The 20,157-nt window shown below is 56.0% G+C and overlaps 8 protein-coding genes across 8 annotated transcripts; 4 read left to right on the forward strand and 4 right to left on the reverse strand.

The window, feature by feature from the left end:
- Nucleotides 1-1,480: 1,480 nt before the first annotated feature.
- On the forward strand, nt 1,481-2,970 carry BX661DRAFT_182293 (uncharacterized protein; the record flags this gene model as incomplete). Its single annotated transcript, XM_051535940.1, is given in 3 exon segments — nt 1,481-1,587; nt 1,602-1,882; nt 1,921-2,970. Coding segments are annotated over 3 exon segments (1,380 nt in total), but the record flags the coding sequence as incomplete, so codon positions are not given.
- A 1,252-nt stretch (nt 2,971-4,222) lies between these two features.
- On the reverse strand, nt 4,223-4,799 carry BX661DRAFT_170952 (uncharacterized protein; the record flags this gene model as incomplete). The annotated part of the gene is made up of 2 exons (XM_051533663.1): nt 4,223-4,277; nt 4,462-4,799. The coding sequence occupies 2 exons, from the start codon at nt 4,797-4,799 to the stop codon at nt 4,223-4,225; spliced, it is 393 nt and encodes a 130-aa protein (XP_051391576.1).
- Nucleotides 4,800-8,213: 3,414 nt separating this feature from the next.
- Nucleotides 8,214-9,813, forward strand: BX661DRAFT_182296 (uncharacterized protein). The gene is made up of 2 exons (XM_051535941.1): nt 8,214-8,464; nt 8,487-9,813. The coding sequence occupies exons 1-2, from the start codon at nt 8,229-8,231 to the stop codon at nt 9,775-9,777; spliced, it is 1,527 nt and encodes a 508-aa protein (XP_051391577.1). The 5' UTR covers nt 8,214-8,228; the 3' UTR covers nt 9,778-9,813.
- Nucleotides 9,814-9,822: 9 nt separating this feature from the next.
- On the forward strand, nt 9,823-11,713 carry BX661DRAFT_182297 (uncharacterized protein). The gene is given in 3 exon segments (XM_051535942.1): nt 9,823-10,414; nt 10,522-11,166; nt 11,178-11,713. 3 exon segments carry the CDS (start codon nt 9,956-9,958, stop codon nt 11,694-11,696), a joined length of 1,623 nt encoding a protein of 540 aa, XP_051391578.1. The 5' UTR covers nt 9,823-9,955; the 3' UTR covers nt 11,697-11,713.
- Nucleotides 11,714-12,718: 1,005 nt separating this feature from the next.
- On the reverse strand, nt 12,719-13,750 carry BX661DRAFT_198321 (kinase-like domain-containing protein; the record flags this gene model as incomplete). Its single annotated transcript, XM_051538217.1, has 3 exons — nt 12,719-13,288; nt 13,324-13,372; nt 13,464-13,750. 3 exons carry the CDS (start codon nt 13,748-13,750, stop codon nt 12,719-12,721), a joined length of 906 nt encoding a protein of 301 aa, XP_051391579.1.
- Nucleotides 13,751-14,223: 473 nt separating this feature from the next.
- Nucleotides 14,224-15,909, reverse strand: BX661DRAFT_193844 (protein phosphatase regulatory subunit Paa1; the record flags this gene model as incomplete). Its single annotated transcript, XM_051537819.1, is given in 6 exon segments — nt 14,224-14,553; nt 14,586-14,684; nt 14,696-15,256; nt 15,274-15,528; nt 15,647-15,685; nt 15,730-15,909. The coding sequence occupies 6 exon segments, from the start codon at nt 15,907-15,909 to the stop codon at nt 14,224-14,226; spliced, it is 1,464 nt and encodes a 487-aa protein (XP_051391580.1).
- A 376-nt stretch (nt 15,910-16,285) lies between these two features.
- BX661DRAFT_182302 (WD40-repeat-containing domain protein) lies at nt 16,286-17,850 on the reverse strand. Its single transcript, XM_051535943.1, is given in 5 exon segments — nt 16,286-16,819; nt 16,858-17,226; nt 17,238-17,441; nt 17,456-17,570; nt 17,633-17,850. The coding sequence occupies 5 exon segments, from the start codon at nt 17,752-17,754 to the stop codon at nt 16,487-16,489; spliced, it is 1,143 nt and encodes a 380-aa protein (XP_051391581.1). The 5' UTR covers nt 17,755-17,850; the 3' UTR covers nt 16,286-16,486.
- Nucleotides 17,851-18,292: 442 nt separating this feature from the next.
- BX661DRAFT_193846 (T-complex protein 1 zeta subunit) lies at nt 18,293-19,924 on the forward strand (the record flags this gene model as incomplete). Its single annotated transcript, XM_051537820.1, has 1 exon — nt 18,293-19,924. The coding sequence occupies one exon, from the start codon at nt 18,293-18,295 to the stop codon at nt 19,922-19,924; it is 1,632 nt and encodes a 543-aa protein (XP_051391582.1).
- Nucleotides 19,925-20,157: the final 233 nt, after the last annotated feature.

A 20,157-nucleotide genomic window follows, 5' to 3' on the forward strand; every position in this document is an offset into this window, starting at 1 on the left:
AACATGAGAACACAAGGGTATTTAGGCACCAAATCGTTTCATCTCCATGTGGTGAGCGGTAAGATCTTAACGGCACATAAGTTGTTAAAAACAATATGCGAGATGCGCAATGACGAAATATAAAGTAAGCGATCTACAAATAAGTTTGCTTTAATGCTTGCTTATTATTTCATGTTCGAAATCGGAATCGAATGTTTTCTATTTTTACAGTCCAGATTGTATTTTTTCTCATTGTTTTACTCGGAGCTTTAATGACTTTCATGACTCTGCCGAGATGCTGCATTATATTCGATCGGTATCGCCGCCCGTCTAGGAAGTGTAAACAACAAAACCGCGACTGGCACGGTATAGACCACCGTAATGTTATGTAATGTCTTGTTTCATAGTCCTGCATTATCTCTCTCCCCCCACTTGAATAACTACAAAAAATACCACTCAATTATCATGCATGAAGGAGCGAGGATATAACCGGTATATTTGGTGGCAGAGTATGAACTCAGAATTGCGTAATTCTTAACCAACCGTGCGATATTTTCTCACAGTTCCTGAAAAAGCATAAGGAAAACGCGTTTTTTTGTCTTTGCTCTTTTCAAATCACAAATTTAATGAGGATTAGTGCGCTTTGACGATGCTTGCTCGGAGATGAATTGCCTATTCAATCCTCAAAAACAAATTGAAAACTAAAAATTCACAAGTGTGGCTGATCAACAGCAATAGCGTATACGTGACAAGCGCTAATCAAATCAGCCTATTTTCACAGTGGCAGCCAGATAACTGAGATAGGCAAACAGGTTTCCTTTTTTGTAAATGGACAATATTAATGCCATTCAATGCTGTTGCAGTGCGCACCAACACCTCAATATGTTATATTGATCAAGCGGCATTGCAATATAATAGATTAATTAACGCGCGGCAACTTTATTACAAAATAAAAGGAAAACGCAGCCGCAAACAAGTAGCGCAGTAAATGAAAATTGTCGACCTACTGCGATATACGGAAAAGGGTGGCCGTTTTTCAATTGGTAATTCGAAATCAATCCGAAAAAGATAATGACACCAAATTATTTGACCATTGTTTGTTGCTTTTAAGAAAACCCCATTTAAGGTGCTTTATTTCTTATTTTTATGCTGTTAAAGTTCAAAGCGCACAGCTATTGTCTTAGCACTATATTGCAACCTGGAAACAAAAGGCCAACGGGCATGAACTGCTAACCAAATTCGGGCCAAGGGATGGTTTCTCCTTCCTTACCAAAGCAAACTCAAACCGTATTTATGTTTTTACCCTTTTATTTGTGTAAAATATAGAGATACTTTTTGTTTTTCCCTGATTATTCTTTTTACACACTTTACTAATAATTTTATCTTTAATAAAATTAAGAGGGGTTTTTTAATTTATGAACGTCGGCCTTTTTACAGCGCGAGACCTCCCGGAACGAGCGCAGACCGACTATCACGGCTTTGGTACGACAATGCCCAAACACACGAGTACAGCCTCCTACAAGCACAGACGCGAAAGCAGTCTTAGCACCAGGGCCAGCATGAGCAGCGAGCACTCACGCGTACTTCCTTTGCCACAGCAGCATTCACGTCACGAACACTAGTACCGATATCAGCCTCATCGCCCTTCCAACTCCAACGAACCACGACGAGGGATTCAGTGAGACCGCGCTCGCAGATTGCCAACGACATAATCTCACCGCCCAATATTCGCATCGGCGGCGAGACGCGCACTTTGGGAAATGGCGGTGTGTACTATCCGGCATTTGGCCATCCGCGGTTCGCACTGGCCCAGCCGCGGCGCGTGGTCACTGTCAATGGAAGCATGCCTATTCTCAACCAGCAAGAGCCGATAAAGGAGGAGGAAACAAAACCTACTAAACGCGTGCAGCCGTTGGGGCAGTAGTGGCGCCGCGGCCAAAGAACTTTGTGCACCAAGAAAACGGGAGCAACAGCAGCATCAGAAGCAGCAGTGCTGTTGCCAAGCAGGCAAACGGATTGGCCGCTATCAAGCCCAAGCGGCGCAGCATGGCCATAGGCATCAGCTCCATACTGCCCCCGCAGAGAAACTCGATAGTCAGTAATGGCAGCACCACAGGGAACAACAGCGGTCTGGGAGGCCCGCGCGCGCGACCAATAATCGGCCTCGGCGTGACCCTCAACCCAGCCGACGCCCTGGTAACACTCCAGCCGCGCCGCCGCAGACTCTCGCAGCCGCGTCTCCCATCAACACCGCGGCCCGGCGCTGCACTCTCCCCAACTAGGCCATCAAGCTACTCGGTAACCATCTTGTCCCGGCGGCAGCTGCGGCTGAACAGCAGCATCAAGAAAAAAAGCAGCTTGAACAACACCATCATGTTGCAGAACACGGCAGTCAGCAAGGGCGCCAACAACCTGCCGCTCGAGGAGATCCTGGAAAAGGTCAGCTTGGACCATTCAGTTGCAGACGGTGGCCGCTCGTTGATGAGTCCTGATGAAGTACAGCGATCGCCGGTGTCGCTCAGCGACCCGCACGGGTCGCCGCGCTTTGCTGATCCCGAGCTGGTCTCGACAGCTGACTTTAAGCGAAGCACCCCGGCGCTGCCGCCCGTGGCTGAATTCAAAGAGGACTTTATTGCAGGCGTCGTTCCGTCGGCTATCTGCATCGACAGCGACAACGAGGACGATGATATTGGAAATATCAACGACCGGATGCCTTCCCTGGACGAACTGCGCAGCATTGTTACGCGCCACTCTGCCCTGCCCAGTCTGCGTGGTTCAATGGAGCCGAATGCCTGCAAGCAATCCCTTAGGCCGCTGCCGGGCAGCAACCCAGACCAACCGGCACAAGCGATGCAGCAGACGCAGCAGACACAGTATGCGCTGGCGCCAGTGGAACTGTGCTGCCTCTTGTGCTTTGAACGCGTGCGGATTCCTAAGAAACGCAGCCAGACAATGCGATGTCCCGGATGCGCACACCCATTGTCCCAGCTCGTGACCCATCCAATTGTTGAGCAAAAGATTTTGAACGTGTTAGTTCTATCTTTTTTTGTTATTTTACTCGGCAAGAAGGAGGGATTGTGTGTTATTCGGCGCCACCACATCCCCCATTTGATGTCATTGTCGTTGTCGTTGTCGTTGTCATTGTCGTTGTCGTTGTCGTTGTTTTGTATCTGCCTTGCATTGTTCTATTTCCGGGTTTGCATTTTTTTGTTTCATTTTTGGCGTTAGTGCATTTCTCATTTGTTCGCCTTAATTCGTTGTTTGCCAAATGGCGAAATAAAATCAATGACGCGCTTTTATTATATTTTATCCTATCCAAAAGTGCATGGCTTATTGTGTCAGACACCTTTTTTACTTATAATTTCAAATTATTTTGTTTTGTATCGGGTGTCCAATATTATCATTCCATTTCCAACACATTAGATCGTTTTAGAAATATAAATAAAACTAAATATATGTCCGGCTACAGAAAAAAAACCAGAGCAATGAAGATAAAAATGCAAAAGTGAAAAATTGAATGACACCTGTGATTCAATGGACCTGGTCCTTTTAAGAAAACTAATACCAAGAATTCAGTTGTCAAATAATTGAGTTGCCAAATAATTGGTTTTGCAGTGCCATTAATTCAACCGCCCTAGGAGGCCCGTTTTCCCAGCATTTGGACACAATACCCAACAGTCAGTTTTACACTTTATCGGTCTCAATTTTATAATCTCGAAACGCACGCACATACGCGCTCTGCTCACCCCTCTCCCTCTTCCCTCTATCCCTCATTTTTATATATATTTCAGTTCTTCATTTATCGTTCATCGGATCTTTTCTATTGTCATCTATTGTTTTTTTTGCTTCCATTTCGTTTTCTTGTTGTTTTATAAATCATTGTTCTCTTGTTATTTCTTTTGTTATTTTGCATTTAATATTGAGGCAAAAGGCCGAATAATTTGTTTATACTTGGGCTAGTCAAGATATCTTTAGATACAATTTCCGTGTCCTCACTTTAAAACCATTTCTAATTTTTCTCTTTAATAGTTGTCCTTCCTCTCTCTTTTAGTTTGCCTTGTCGCACTGTTGGTTATTTATTTTATTTTTTCGCTCGCTCTTTTTAATTTTATATATACATAATTGCGGTGTCCCAGTTGCTTGTTTGTTCCAATCATTTTTTTCTCCCAAAAAATAAAATAGAGCAACAGACATGGCGCCTGCATTTATTAGGGCATTAGCATCCCTATGCACTACTGGTCGCTTATCCAGCGACAATACCAGCACCACAACCAATAGTACCGACGGCAGTGAATGTGCTAGCGATCGACACAAATGCAGCAGCAGCAACAGCAATTGTGCCCACTGCAGCATGATGTCCACCGCAGCAGCAGCAGCAACAGCAGCAGCAGTAGCAGGGGCGCCCGACGCAGGCTGATCAGGAACTCCATCCATGTCATGCAACATCATTACCGCAACAACCGCCCTCACAAAGCAGTTTACCTCCAATGCAAGGCAAAAACACACCAAACCGTGTCGTACAGCTCCTGAGGCGGCGCACAGTCAAGCAAACATCGACTGCAACAGTTACTGGCGCCGCCGACACGGCCAAACAAACAACCGCGACGGAGTGCTATGGTGAGGAGGAGAAAATAAGGGGCGGTGGCAATGTGTCTAAAATTGACTGGACAATTCCCAAGGTCAGCATCATCAACAGCATTGGTACCAATAATAGTGGCGGACTCGGCAAAGGTGGCAACAGCAACAGCAACAGCAACAGCAACAGCAACAGCAACAGCAACAGCAACAGCGGAGACACGGGCAGAGGCAGTGGTGGGCATTACCCATATTCCGTAATGCGGATCCGGTCGCACTCCCTGGCAAACGATCGCCCGAGGGTTTGCGGCGCAGGGCCGTTGCTGCTTTCGTCACCGCCACTGAAAATCCATTCCGATCACACGTCTTTACCAGCACCAAAAGCAACAGCAACCCCATTTTTACCACCACCAAAATCAAAACCAAAAGCCAACCCAAAACATAGGCACCGTCTCTCATTCCCACCCCCCGATTTTAACTTTCTCAACACCCAACCCCCACACAACAGCAGGCGCACCTCGCCCGGGCAGACATCTTTAGAAGAATTATCCAGCTCAACAGTAGCAGCAGCAGAAGCAGCAGAAGCGGTGCACTTTAGCAGTCAGTCGAGCATATCTATGGGCACATCGGCAGGAGCATCAGCTAGCGCACAATCAAGCGGAACCTACGCAGACGGTGACGTTGCCAGCTCAATTGCCAGCGCCGCAGTGAGGCGCAAGCGTAGCAGGAAGCAGAGGAGGAGAAAGCGCGGCAACAGCAGTGCAAAGTCAACCGAGGGCTCGTCGTCCTCAAACACATTGGCTGACTTGCAGAGTCACGAGGATGGCGGAGCCAAGGTTGGCGGCATCGATGTGCACGCCATGCAGGCGAATGTCGAGCCACTGACCGTGGCGCTGATGACGGTGGGCGCACCCGAAGGCGATGGCAACAATCCATCCAGCAGCAGCAGCAACACTAACAACAGCATTGCAGAGGACATCAGCATTATCACAGCCAACGACGGCCAGCAGGAGAGCGAGGACATGCTGGTCCTGCACCCGGCGTCACGCACAGCGAGCCTGTACTCGGTTGTCCCCGCGCGGAGCATTGCGCCGAGCAGCCCTCAGCTGGAAGCAGCAGACATGTACAACGCCAACGCGTACTCGGAGCGCTGCAGCATGCACCCAGGCCTGCGTAACGACATGTGGTGCGAGGACTGCTCGGCGGCGATCTGCGACCACTGCACAACAAGCGGCACACACCACCAGGGCCACATCGTCGTCAAGCTCTCGGCAGCCTACGACGACACATTTGAGGCCATCGAGGAAATGCAGCTGGAGCTCATGGACCGGCTGGCGGAGACCCGCCAAAGACACACGCTGCTGGACTCTGAGCGCACGCTGCTCAACGACACATACGAGATGGCGCAAGAGCTGATCGAGGAGCAGGCGAAGACGGACGGAGACCACATCGGCATGCAGTTCAACGTGGCTGAGATTGCCCTGCTCAGCGGGATCAAGGCCTGCACGCTGTGGCGCGAGCACATTGACGAGGCTGTGGAGCTCGTGCAGAAGATGATTGAGGAGTTTCCGCAGGCCCAGGCCGTCGCCGAGCGCGGCCGCTTTGTCGACCTTCTGGCGGCCGCCACCGAGGCGCGGCCGGACAACTGGGACCAGCCGCTGCCCAAGGCCCGGACGATGCTGGACCACGTACAGCCGCCGAGCAGCGAGGCGGCGCTGGTTGTGCCCAGGGTTATGGACTTGGCCGCAAGCGCGGGCATCTGCGCGTGGCCGGCGAGCCCTTCTCCGCCCACGGCCTTGTGTGGCAGATTGAAGCAAAGCGCGCGCGCAACCGGGATGGCCAGTCCGCGCTCTACGCGTCGCTCAGCTGCGTCGAGGGTCCGACACTGGCATGCCACATATGGTCAGCGTGCATCTGGCGCCAGCCAGTGCCAGTGCCAGTGCCAGTGCCTCTCCGCAGCCCGGCGGCGGCGGCCTGTACAGGCAGCACCACGCGATGGAGTGGGCGAAGGGCGCGTCGCACGACTTTGAGCTGTGCGTGATCGACAGGCTGGGCGCATCGGGGGCGCTGGCCGACACGGGCAGCGTGGTAGTGTGGGTGACGGTGCGTGCCGAGTCCTTCCGGCTGCTGGCGCAGGCGCAGGCACAGCGCATCCGCGCGCTCGAGGCGCAGCTGAGCAAAGCCAAGCGCGGCACATCGAAAGACGACGCCAGCGCCAGCGGCCGTGAGAGCGAGGATAATCTGGGAGACGTCTCGGCCCTGACCGGGTCGCTGCGGCCTGCTGGCCGGCGCAGGCGCAGCGAAGGCCGCGGCTGGGCAACATCGCCGCGCGCGCCTCCACGCCGCAGCGACGCGCACTTTACAACGGCTGCGGCAGCGGTGGCCGAGGTCGCTGCGGTGGGCGCGTCGGGGTCGCTGTCGCCAAGCTCGGCCGCGATGATGGGCGCGGCTTGTTGCCGCTGCCCGTGGCTCACAGCGATGTGCCCGAGGCAGAGACTAACGACGCGCTGCACCTGTTCTCGATGGCGCAGGCCGACGCGCTGCTGTCGCCGGCGCAGCAGAGGCCGCAATGCTGCCCCGGCAGCAGAGCGAGAGCGTGGCTGATGCTGCTGCTGATGCCGACACTGCGGATGCCGACCGACGCTAGCGCGCTGGCCGCGCTAGTGCCGACGCTAGTGCCGACGCTTGCCCAGAAGAGCCCGGGTTGTCTGCGGCAAACGGCCAGCGCACAATGTCGCTGATGACCAAGCTGCGCAAGGCGCCGACGATCCCGTTCCCGCTGAACCTGCGCGCGCACAGTTCGCCGTCGCATCCGCTGCTTATCTCGCCGACAAAAACGCGTCACAGATGTCGCTGGGCGACAGCGCAAGCACTGGAAGCGGCAGCGGCAGCGTTCTGCGGCGGCTGAGCGGCTGGATGCGCAACGCCGACACCAAGGCTTCCAAGCAGGCCAGGCGCGCGCGCCAGCTGGCCGTGGCTGTTGCCAGCAGCCCGCAGCTTGACGACAACGACGCGTTCGACGACTGGACGTTTCTGGACAAGTCCATGTCGCCGAACTTCCCGACTGCCCAGCGACGTCGACCATGTCGTTGACGCTGGCTGTCGGCGTCACCGAGAACGGGTCGACGGTGGTTGCGCCGCGCCGCCGGCCGTTCTCGTACCTGCAGCCGCTGCCCCGGCGGCCGTCCGCCCCGCTGCCGCCGCCGGCGGAGCCCTGCCGCCAGTGCCGGCGTGCGCGCGTCGACGACCGACGACATGACGACGGGTTTGCGTTTGACGGCGCGGCGGACATTGAGCGCGAGCAGGCCGAGGTTGACGCGCGCACGCAGCAGGCGCAGCAGGTGCGGCGCAACACAGATGTGCAGGCGCTGCTGCAGAAGAAATCCATGCTGCTGGAGACCATCGAGGCGGCGACGCTGATCCAGAACACGGCCGAGAACTCGCGCGACGGGTACTCGCGCCGGAACCTGCGCCGCGTCAGCTCCGAGATGAACATGGTCATGGAGGGCCGCCGCAGGCGACTCGAGGAGGCGCGCGCCTGCGAGCCTGGTGCTGCCGCGCTGCGCTGGCCAACACCACCAGCAGCGGCCGATGATGCCCATTCCGATGCCGATGCCGCGGCTGTCGAATGCTGACGAGACTGCGCGCGCTGAACAGGGCGCCGCTCGGTCAGCATGGATGCGTCGGAGATGCGCCGCGCCATGGTGCGCGCCGGCCTGCCGGCGCCGGCGGCAGCAGCGGCAGCAGCGGGCCGCGTTGAGCCAGAGGTGCCGCCTGTGCCTATGCTGCCAGGCTTTCCGCATGGGGGAAGCCAGACCTCCATTGACTTGCTGCTGATGCCGCTGCATGAGCCCCAATGGACGCTGGCATGTCGCTGGAAAGCCTGGCGCGGCGCCTGTCCAACGCGTCGCAGGGCCGAGCGGGCGTCCGGCCAGGAGTGGCTTCCGATGCCGCGGCGCCTGTCCAACGCCTCGTCGACGTCGTCGCTGGGCCAGTCGCCGGCGCGCATGGCGCGTCCTGCTGGTATACGCCGCGACAGTCTTGCCACACACCCACCTATGCCGCTGCCCCGCCTCTGCTGCTGCTGCGGTGGCGACTCTAAGGCCCAGCCTAGCTGGTCCATCCCGGGCAAGCGCCCTCGCGGCGCGCAGGGCAGTATTGCCTGCTGCTGAGCAGTCGCGGGCATCGCAGCTGCTGACGCCGCAGGCCAGTCGCCGCGGCGGTATTCTCAAGGCTGGCCGGACAAAGCGCGAGGCGCCGACGCGCATGCAAATGCTGCCTGAATCCTCGGTAACACTGGCGGCTGCAGCGATTTCCGGCAGCACCAACAACAGCGACATGCGATTTGCCGAGGGCGATGCTGCCGCTATGCCTGCGTCGTCGTGGCAGCCGCCTCGTCGGATGACTGTATCGGCCGCAGGTGCCGCGACAGCGACAGGGCTGATTTCAAAGAAGAGCGTGCGGTTCCCCGAGGAGCGCAGGCTTCTGGAGACCATCCGCGTAATCGATCCCAGCAAAGCAAAGTCCATCAAGACACGTGCTATCTCGGAGCCGACTCGCGGCCTGGACCAGCAGCAGCATGGACAGCATTATCTGGGACAGCGCCCCTTCCCGACAACCGATGATTTCAGCTGCAGCGACGACAACGACAACGACAGTGTGGTGTCCAGCAGCCTGGCATCACGTGTGCGATTCAGTCCGCGGCTCACGCCCCGTGCCGAAGTCACCAGCTCAGAGCCAGAATCGGAACCCGAGCCAGAGCCAGAGCCAGAGCTGGGACTGGAGTTGGAGTTGGAGTCAGGGACGGAGTCGGACTACCTGCCGCTGGCTGTGTTCCAGCGCCCGCCACTGCCACCGCGCCACTGTTTCAGCCCTGCAGATGACTGCTTTGGGCTTGCCATTTGCTCCGCTGGAAACGGCAACTATAACGACCAGCAGCAGCAAGACCAGATGCAAGGGTCCGTGATGGACGGGCTGGACAGCCCGCCGTCGTCACTGAGTCTGAACACACTTGAGGCTGCGTCCCCGCGGATTGCAGCAGCAGCTGGCGGCTATCGCCGCTCGATGTACGTTGGCCCGAATACTTTTTCCGCACAGTCATCGCCGCTGACAGGATCTGCGTCTGCACCTGGGTCTGCCGCTGTGGCCGCTGCCACTTTGACTGCTAGCAGCAATATCTCTACGCCCATGTCTGACGAGTCGCTGCTCTTTGGTTCCGAGTAAATGGTTGCTATAATTGACCAATAAAAAATTGTAGTGCGAGGTGGCTGGTTACTTTCTTGCTTGTTGCGTCATCACACAATCAATAGCTGGTAACTTTTTATCCTTGCCATTGTTTTTCTTTTTTCCCCTCCGTTGACGACCTTTTTCCTTTTTCCTTTCCCCCCCCCCTCGAATTTAAATGCTGTTTTACAATCTTGCTACATACTCGCCAATTCTCACTGGCGGAAAACAACTCATCACAACCCTCTCTCTGGCCACTTCACTGTTGCTCTCCCGCACCATGTCTTCAACCACGGCCGGCGCCGCCACCGCCAGCACTTTGGGCCCGAGCATCAGCCAGCGCCTGGCTGACTACAAGACCACGGAGCTTCGCGCCGACCTCTCGCATCTGACAGACGGCGACAAGCGCGCGTTAGTCAAGCTGGCTGACACTTCGGATTTGCTCACCAACGTGTACTACCAGCAGATCTGGGCCAACGCGCCCGCACTGCGCAAGCAGCTGCAGTCGGACGCGCCAAAGAACCAGACAGCCCTCCAGGAGCTCCGGCTCTTTGAACTGCTGCGCGGGCCGTGGGACCGCAGCCGCGACAACGAGCCCTTTATTGCCACGGTTGGCAGCAAGCCCAAGGGCGCCAACGTGTATCCGGAGGACATGACTGCCGAGGAGTTCACCCAGTGGATCACCACACTGAGCTCCGATGAGCGCAAGCGCGCCAAGGGATTCTACGAATTATTGTGCGCCAGGAGGACGGGCAATTGGCGCTGGTCACGTACGCCGATGCCTACGCCAAGTACCTTGTACCGGCCTCCGCGCTGATGCGCGAGGCGGCGGATCTTGTGAGCGACAAGAGCTTTGCGCAGTTCCTGCGCTTGCGCAGCCAGTCATTCGTCAGCAACAAGTACTTGGATTCTGAAGTCGCCTGGCTCAAGATCAACCACTCGAGCCCGCTGGAGGCCGCCATCGGGCCCTACGAGACCTATGAGGATGAGCTTTTCTCGTACAAGGCGTTCTACGAGTCCATCCTGGGCGTACGCGATTTTGCTGCGACCAGCCTCTTGGAGAAATTCACTGCCAGCCTGCAGCTAGTCGAGGACAACCTGCCTATTCCCGCGCAGTACCGCAACCCATCACTGGTGCCGCCACCCATTGTGGTTATCAACCAGGTGTACAACGGTGGCGACACGTCGGCGCCCCTGGTGGCCGCGTTCAACCTGCCCAATGACGAGGACGCCATTGCGAGAGCTGGGTCGAAGCTGACGATGATCAAGAACGTTCAGCAGGCCAAATTCCACAGTGTGTTGCAGCCGATCGCGCAGCTGATCCTGCCGCAAGCAGACCTTATTGACGTGACATTCGATGCATTTTTCGGCCACGTTCTTTACCACGAGGTGTGCCATAGCGCGGGCCCGCACACAGTGCTGGGCTCCCCTGGGACACAGTGCGCAGTCATTTACAAGACCTGCACTCGGCGTTCGAGGAGGCCAAGGCTGATATCACGGGCCTTTTTGCTGCCAAGCTGCTCATTGACCGGGGTATTATCGATGATATCACGCTGAAGCAGTTCTACACGACGTATCTAGCCTCGTCATTCAGATCTATCCGCTTCGGGCTGGCTGAGGCGCACGGATTGGGCCAGGCCATGCAGATGGGGTACCTGATGGCGAAGGGCGCCTTTGTGCATAGTGCTGGCAGGTTCGAGGTTGATGTTGGTCGGATGGTGGGCGCTGTCGAGGCACTGACTAAAGAAATAATGCTTATTCAGGGCGACGGCAGCAAGGAAAGGGCCGTGCTGTTTAAGGAGGAGTATGGCGTACTGGCGCCCGAGGTTAAGGCTGCCCTGGAGAGGATGAAGAGTTTGCCGGTGGATGTCGAGCCAGTGTGGAAGGACATGGAGGAGCTGCGCAAAAAGTACAAGTGAAAAATAATTTTTTATTTATTTATTCCAATTAAGCATAGCAAATAAAGGAAATAAAAAACATTTATAAAAAACTAGTGGTTGCCTGTCGCCGTCGTCAATCCGTTTATTCGACATTTGAATAGTCATATATTTTTCGCGGTGGCAGCTTTGAACGAAAACGCTACGGTTTTCGGCACATACTTGACAGCATGTGGCCTGTAGTTTTTTCTTTAGTTTGTTGTGTTTTATTATTGTTTGGGTGGGTGGGTGGTAGACGCATGCCGGAATAGGAGAAAACCCACTGAGGGATTCTCTCCTCTCCGACACTCTGTTCAGCGTAATCCGGATTGAGTAAATACCGGCATCACCAAAAAGCCCACTTCTCCATCCCGTAGGACGAATAAGCGAGCCCTGTGGCGCACCGATACCCTGCGCATTGCACTGCATCTAAAGTCGACCGTCAGGGAGCGATAATTCCATGTCGCAGAAAAGCACCTTCCCAACAAAATCAAAAGGGAGAAAAGAAAGACAGAAGGAAAAGGGAGTGTTAAAAACCCAACCCCACCCTGCAAATCCACTTCGCAACCCTCTTTTTTTTGCCCAGCTTCAGCATCAGCTTTATTCCTTCCTACAAGAGAAAGAAAAGGCTTCGACTGCCGAGAAAGACAAAAAGACAGGGCCGAAACCCCCACTCTGCCGTCTTTCCTGGTGCTTAAAAGCGGCCAAGTTTCTGGTCACTCCCGCCCCGCTGTTCGCAGGGCCCCCAGCAAGGGACTCAAGGACTTTTCCCGGACTTTACCCCGAGCTAATTAGTTCAAATTGAAATTGAAGTTTAGCCCACGCGCAGGCGCTGTCGTCTACAAGGGGCCAAAACCCCCTCAAAAAAAGTGGGTGCGGCGCGCTCACGGCGCTTTCAATTTGTACTTGGCGGCCGATCGACGGGCATTGAAACCCAGATATGGGGGATTTCCACAGTGTATTCCACACGTGACGAGTACACGCAATCAAACATTATTATTTAATTTACTTTTGGTTTGCTTTTATCAGGACGACGCCTTGGACGGCCAAGTGGGAAACATGCTCGGGTGCTTGGGTGGCGGCACCTCTGCAAAATACGGATGGTTGATTGCCTCCTCGGCCGTAATGCGCTGCCGAGGGTCAAGCGTCAGCATGCGGCGCATCAAATCAAGGGCACTCCCAGTGACACCAGCACATCCACGTAGCCGACTAGTCAAGCCATACTGGGAGTCCGAATCCGGGCGCTGCGAAAACCTAAACATCTTGGCGTTTGGCAACGAATCGAACCCCGGCCATGACTCCTGCGTGGGCACACCGATGGCGGCAAAGATCTTGCCGATCTGGTCGATTTCGCCTCGGCCCTGCCAAAACGGCTTGTGCACAAAGAGCTCGGCAAAAATGCAGCCCAGGGACCACATGTCAACTGCGGTCGAGTACCCCTTTGCGCCAAGCAAAAGTTCAGGTGCGCGGTACCACAGGGTGACGACGAGACCGGTCATATGGCCCAGGGGACTGCTGTATTTGCGCGCAAGCCCAAAGTCAGCCACCCGCAGGGCGCCGCCATTAGCCATCAGCAGGTTGGACGTCTTCAGTCTCTGTGCACAATCCAATTAGCGTGCAAATGCGCCACCGCACTACACAGCTGAAGCATCAGCGACTTGACCTCGGATGGCTGAAACCTGGCCGCCGGCCCCATTGATTCCATCAGTGTGCGCAGGTCATGTTCCATTAGTCCATCACAATGTAGATGCTGTTGAGTGAGCGGCCGACGGAGATCTCCCGCACATTGATGATGTTGGGTGCTTGGCCAAAAGGAGGGTGTGGATTTCGCGGAGAGAGGTTATTGGGAACCCATTGCGCTCTTGTGTGAGTTTGAGATGCTTTAGGGCGACAATTTCGTTTGTGTGAAGGTCGCGCGCGCGGTAGACTATGCCGTAGGTGCCTTCTTCGATTTTGTTCAGCCGCTCGTAGCACTGGTCAATGTCGCGGCAGGAGGACAGGTGCGCAAAGTCGCCGGACAGGTGTGTGGGCAGCGGGTCGACGTTTCTAGTATCCATATTTATTTTATTTTTTATTTAAGGATAAGATGATGTTGATATTGGCAATATTAATATTAATGCTGGTACAGAGAAATATTCAAATATACTTGCGGTTAATTTTTTTAATTTTATTTTCCTGCTCCACTCTCACTAAATATGATCATGCCTTCTCCAACTATGGCAAACAGGCAGTAAATGTTTAATTGACCTTTTTATTTTTAATTTTTTATTTAGATAATGGATACTTGTTTTGAATAAAGTGCTTGTTTTTGTTTAAAGCACCTGGAAAAAGATAATGGTGTAAAAGAAAAATGGAAAGAAAGAAAGAAAGAAAAAAAGGTTTAGACGGCAGCGGCAGAGTTGATGGCCAGCAGCGAGCGGTGGGCAAAGTAGCGGACATCTGGGTCGGGGTCCTCTCCAGGCGAGCCAGAGTCGGCCTGATGACCAAGCCCTCCAGCGGCGCGGTGTCGGGTTCTTGCGCAGCGCAGCCGTCAGGGTTCCAGGCTCTTGGCAACATTGAAGCGGATGTTGGGGATGGGGTCGTTGACCAGGCCCTCGAGGGCAGGCAGGATCAGGTCGCGCACAATCTCAGCGGTCACCGAGGGCGCGATCGTCGTGATGGCAAAGATGGTCGTCATGCGGTACAGGTAGTTCGGGTGCGTGGCCATGGCCAGGATCTTGGGGATGATCGTGGCGCGCGCCCAGTCGACGCCAAACACCTCAGTCAGCTTCTTCAGGTTGACCGTCGCCGCCTCTCTGATCGAGTAGACCGGGTCGCCGAGCCACGACATGCACAGGTTCGACAGCTGCTCGTCAAAGAACTGTACCCGAGCTGCGATGCAATCAGCGGCACGTACTCGATGATCGCCAGGCGAACACGCCACTGCTTGTCCTCGGCCAGCTCGACGATGGCCGGCAGCAGGGACCGCGACAGGCTGTCATGCCCACGACGCTGTCAACGACGTCCAGCTTGGAGATAATGTTGAGGCGCACTTCGGGGAACGAGTCCTTGAGCAGCCGCAGCAGCAGGGGCAGTAGGCTCTGGATGGTGCCCTCCTTGCCAAAGACGGGGCACAGCGACCCGATGTGCTTGCCGAGCGTGGCGCGCACGTGCTGCGATGGGTCCTCGACCAGCTCCTGCAGAAGCTCGGTCAGCCGCTGGACGATGGACTCGGGCTGGGCCAGGTCGGCCAGGCCGTCCAGCTGCGTGCAGATGGCTCCGCGCACCTCGGCCTCGTTGTCGCGCATCAGCTTCAGTGCCACCTCAACCATACCCTCCTGCAGGCCGCGGTCCTTGATGTTCTTGGCGACAGCCACAAAGTGGTCAGCGACCATGTACCGCACGCGCCACGACTTGTCAGTGCACAGGTTGTGCACGCTCTCGCCCAGGTACTGCTTGCACTCCTCGGTGTCCAGCCGCTTGGTGATGGCCACCAGTGGCTCAACCGTCAGCAGGCGCACAGAGTCCTGGTCGTCGTCGGCCAGCCGGCGGAAGTTGGGGATGGCGAACGAGATGACGTGGTCCTTCTCATGCATGCGACGAGCTTCTCGAGGTTCGATGCGGCTGCGCGCCGGATCATCGGCGTCTCGTCCTTGCACAGGGCCTCGAAGCCGGTGCGCAGCTTGGCCTGGATGGCGTCGGTGACCTTGCCGTAGGCCGCCGAGTACAGGCCAGCGGCGCTCGAGCGGCTGGTGAACCACTCGCCAGCTGACAGCCGCGCGATGCAAGGGATGAGGTACTCCTCGACCTGGGGCTGGTCCATGACCTCGACGAGCTTGTTGATAGACTCGACAGCCTAGCGAATTAAATAGTGAGAGAAGGAAAAATAACTATTTTTTAAGCAGCTGATGCTGGCCAAGGTAAAAAAAATAAGGCAAGCAATTCAACAGCGTTGTTTTCAATTATCAAATTACCTTTTCCCGCACGACAGTCTCCTCGGCCGCCGCGAGGTTCTCCAGGGGCCGCAGCAGCACGTAGGCAACTTGGGCCCGCCGACATACTGCACAAAGTCGCCCAGAACCTCGGCCAGCGACAGGAGCAGCTCGTCCTCGTCATCAATGGACTCGTCCAAAAACGGAACAAGCTCCTCGCGCGTGCGCTCTTCGCCCATTGCCAAGGCGAGGACGCTCAAACGCTTGAGGCTCTCGAGGCGGTCGGCCAGCGAGTCCGACTTCATTGCATCGGCGATGGCCGCAAGCACGCCGAGATCTCCCGTTTGTGCATCCTGGAAATCGTAATGCGAGCCGATGGCATTGTTGGCGTTGCCGGCGATGCCCGAGGGGGGAGCGCTGTCACTGACATTTGCTCGGCCATTTTGTATAAATATTAGAAAGAAAAGTATAGAATAGGTGTGAAAAGGGAAATTTTAAATAAACAATGAAAGAAAAATAAAAAAGATTGCGGCTGATTTCCAATTTTGTTTTTGTTTTGTATTGTAATTGGCCGAATAAATATAAGTGTATATTAAGGAATGTGGACTACAAAAACAAAAAAGGGGGGTGGAGAGGGGAGGTTGAGTATAAAAATTTCTAAATTAGAAAAATAAAAATAAAAAGGCCTCTTCTACGCAACATTAGTTGACTGAGTACAATAAATTACAATTGCCCACTCAACACGCGCATACATTTTATTTTATTTTTCCACACCCCCTATCCGGTCCATTCCAGTGCGAGTGTGGTGTGGTTGTGGTATGTCTCTTTCACTGTGCACGTCGAACAGCAGCAAAGAAATCAAATCAAATCAAGCGGGGTGATTTATTTCTGCTGCGAAAACACCAGGCAGCAGCCATCGTCCGAGGCGGTGACGGCAATCTTGCCGTCCTTGGTCATGGCAAACTCCATGATGCCCTCCTGGTGGCCCCTGGACGTGCGCACGCACTCGCCGGTACGCGTGTCCCAGGTGCGCACAGTGCAGTCCATCGACACTGATGTCAGCAGGGGCGAATCCTCGTGCCACATAATCCGGTTAACCGAGTCATCGTGCTTCAGTGTCGTGCGCAGGCGCATCGAGTTGATGTCCCAGATGCTCAGGCTGCCGTCAACGGAGCCGGTGGCCGCCAGCGGCAGAATCGAGCACAGGCCGACAGCCTCAATGGATCGGTGGCGTTCTCCAGGGAGCCCAGCACGGTGCCATTGATGTGTACCAGCTTGGCAGTGCTGTCAGTGGAGCCGGTGAGGATAGTCTGGTCGTCCTTGGCGATGGCCAGCGACGTGATAGCCTCCTGATGGAAGCGCTCGTTGTCGGACGTGAACTGCGTCACGATGGCCGCCGTCTTGGGGTCCCAGATGATAAGGGAGCCGTCCTCGGAACCCGACACAATGTTGCGGCCGCTGTTGGTGAACTGGCCACAGGTGATGGGCGCCGCGTGGCCGTTGAAGACGTTCATAAAGTCGCCTGTCGGCAGAGACCACATCCACAGCGAGGCGTCGTTGGAGCCGGCCAGCAGGACGTTGCCCTTAGGGTGCCAGTTGATCCACTGGATCTCGTCAGGGCCCTCAGGGTCACGCACCGCTTGGCATTGTCAACTGTGTAGACGTTGACCTTACCGTCCATGCCGCCCGAGGCAACCAGCGTGCCGTCATTGCTGAACTTGACCGAGCTCACCGAGTCGTCGTGCTTGTCCAGCTCAGCGACGGTATCGCCGGTGTCGAGCCGCCACAGGTACGCGCGGTCGTCGCCACCGCCCGACACAGCCAGGTTCTCGTTCTTCTGGTTGATGTCACCGAGAAGACTGGCTCCTTGTGCAGGAAAAAGCCTTGGATAGAGTCGTCCTCCAGGAGAACCTCGCCGCGCTGCTGGCTGCTGCCCTCCTCTTGGTTCATCTCGCCGTCGTCGTCGCTGTGCTCTTCATTGTCGTCGCCGTCTCGTAGTCCATGGCGGCGTCGTCGTCGTCGTTGTACTCGCCGTCGCCAACGACATCGGCAACATCGTCCTCCTCGACATAGGTCTCCTCGATGTCATCGTCAAAGGTGTGGTTGGCCTCGTCGGCGTCGGGGTCGGCGTATTGGTTCCTTGAGCTCATTGTATGTGATTAAGAGATGTGGGGTGGAGAGATAGAGAGGCGGGGGGGGCTGTTTTTATGTTTGGAAAAGGGGAGAGAGATGGGTAGTAGTGTGCTTGGAGACAGATGCAGCTGCCAAGAAGCCACAGCCCATCAAGCGTATAACCGTTTTTTGTTTTTTGTTTTTTATATATTTTTTTTTACCCGCTCGACTTTTTTTCTTGAAAGCCTGAATCCAATCAACAGATCTGCGGATCAATGTTACCAGCAACAAAGACCATGATAGAACCTTTTTAGTTTTTTTTTCTTCTACGCTGAGCACTTTATTATTATTATTATTATTTGTTCTGTTTTTATTTTTTTTATATATTTTTTTGCTTTGAACACGCTCAACAGCAGCGGTCAACCAAATCTGCAAGCAATTTCGCGCGCGCTTCCCACTTTTTAAGCACATAATTTCGAGATAATCCTTTTGTCTCTTGTCATATAATCCACACCCCATCCCCCCTCCTTTATATATTTTTGTCATTGAAAAAGGACTCTATACCAAATTCACAAGATGGCCAGCTCAGCAATCAAAATGGCAAACCCCAACGCCGAGGTGCTCCGCCGCGGCGACGCACTGGCGATGAACATCCAGTCGGCGCGCGGGCTGCAGAACGTCCTGCGGTCGAACCTGTCGCCACGCGGCACGCTCAAGCTGCTGGTCGACGGGGCCAACCAGCTGACGCTGACGAAGGACGGCAAGGTGCTGCTGAGCCAGATGCAGATCACCAACCCGGTCGCCGTGATGATCGCCAGGGCGGCGACGGCGCAGGACGACATCACGGGCGACGGCACCACCGGGCTGGTGCTGCTGGTCGGCGAGCTGCTCAAGCAGGCGGCCGTGTATGTCGAGGAGGGCGTGCACCCACGGGTAATCACCGACGGATTCGACGCGGCCAAGGCCGAGGCGCTGCGGTTCCTTGACACGTTCCGCGTGAAGATGGAGATGGACCGCGAGGTGCTCTGCTCGGTGGCGCGCACGGCGCTGCGCACGAAGCTGCAGGCCGAGCTGGCCGACCAGATGACCGAGGCCATTGTCGACGCCGTGCTGGCGATCCGGCCAGCCGACGGCGGGCCCATCGACCTCTTCATGGTTGAGATCATGAAGATGCAGCACCGCACGGCAACCGACAGCCGGCTCGTGCGCGGGCTCGTCATGGACCACGGCGCCAGGCACCCCGACATGCCCAAGCGCCTGAAGGACGCGTTCGTGCTGACGCTCAACGCGTCGCTGGAGTACGAGAAAACCGAGGTCAACTCGAGCTTCTTCTACAGCTCGGCCGACCAGCGCGACAAGCTGATCGAGTCCGAGCGGCGGTTCGTCGACGACAAGCTGCGCAAGATCGTCGACCTCAAGAACACGGTGTGCACGGGCGCCAACAAGGACTGCGGCTTCGCCGTCATCAACCAGAAGGGCATCGACCCGCTGTCGCTCGACATCCTCGCGAAGAACGGCATCTTCGCGCTCCGGCGCGCGAAGCGGCGCAACATGGAGCGGCTGCAGCTCTGCTGCGGCGGCACGGCGCAGAACTCGGTCGACGACCTGTCGCCGGCCGTGCTGGGCCGCGCCGGGCTGGTCTACGAGCACGTGCTGGGCGAGAACAAGTACACGTTCATTGAGGCCTGCCGCGACCCGCGCTCGGTGACGCTGCTGATCAAGGGCCCCAGCAGCCACGTGCTGCAGCAGATCCAGGACGCCGTACGCGACGGGCTGCGTGCCGTCAAGAACGCCATTGAGGACGGCGCACTGGTGCCTGGCGCCGGCGCCTTCCAGGTCGCCTGCAGCCAGCACCTGCTGCGGCCGCAGTTCCTGCGCACCGTGCGCGGCAAGGCGCAGATGGGCGTCAAGGCGTTCGCCAAGGCGCTGCTGGTGATCCCCAAGACCATCGCCACGAACGGCGGCTACGACCCGATGGATGTGCTGGTGGCGCTGGAGGAGGAGGTCGCCGACGGCCATGTTGCCGGCATCGACCTGAACACCGGCGATGTCCTGGATCCGGCGCAGGAGGGCATCTGGGACAACTACCGCGTGCTGCGCCAGCAGCTGCACTCGTGCGCGGTCATTGCCACGAACCTGCTGCATGTCGACGAGGTGATGCGGGCTGGGCGCGCGTCGATCAAGGCGCCCAACCCGGGGGAGGAGTAAGGCCGCCCCGGCCATGTTTAGGGCCCTCGCGCTGAGGCGGGGCCATGCTTTTTATTTCTGGATCTGCCCGATACAAATACACGTACGTCTACCGGGTCAAAGCGCGCAGTGCAATTAAAGGGGGCCGGTCTCGCCCGGGTCCGGGTCCGGGTCTCGGTCTAGGTCTAGGTCTAGTTTAGCCAATTTAAAACAGGAATACGAATACAAGCCCGTGAGGCGGCCCTCTGCTACTA

The sequence above is a fragment of the Kickxella alabastrina genome (genome assembly GCF_025024165.1).
Source record: "Kickxella alabastrina strain RSA 675 chromosome Unknown BX661scaffold_11, whole genome shotgun sequence".
Lineage (NCBI taxonomy): Eukaryota > Fungi > Kickxellomycota > Kickxellomycetes > Kickxellales > Kickxellaceae > Kickxella > Kickxella alabastrina.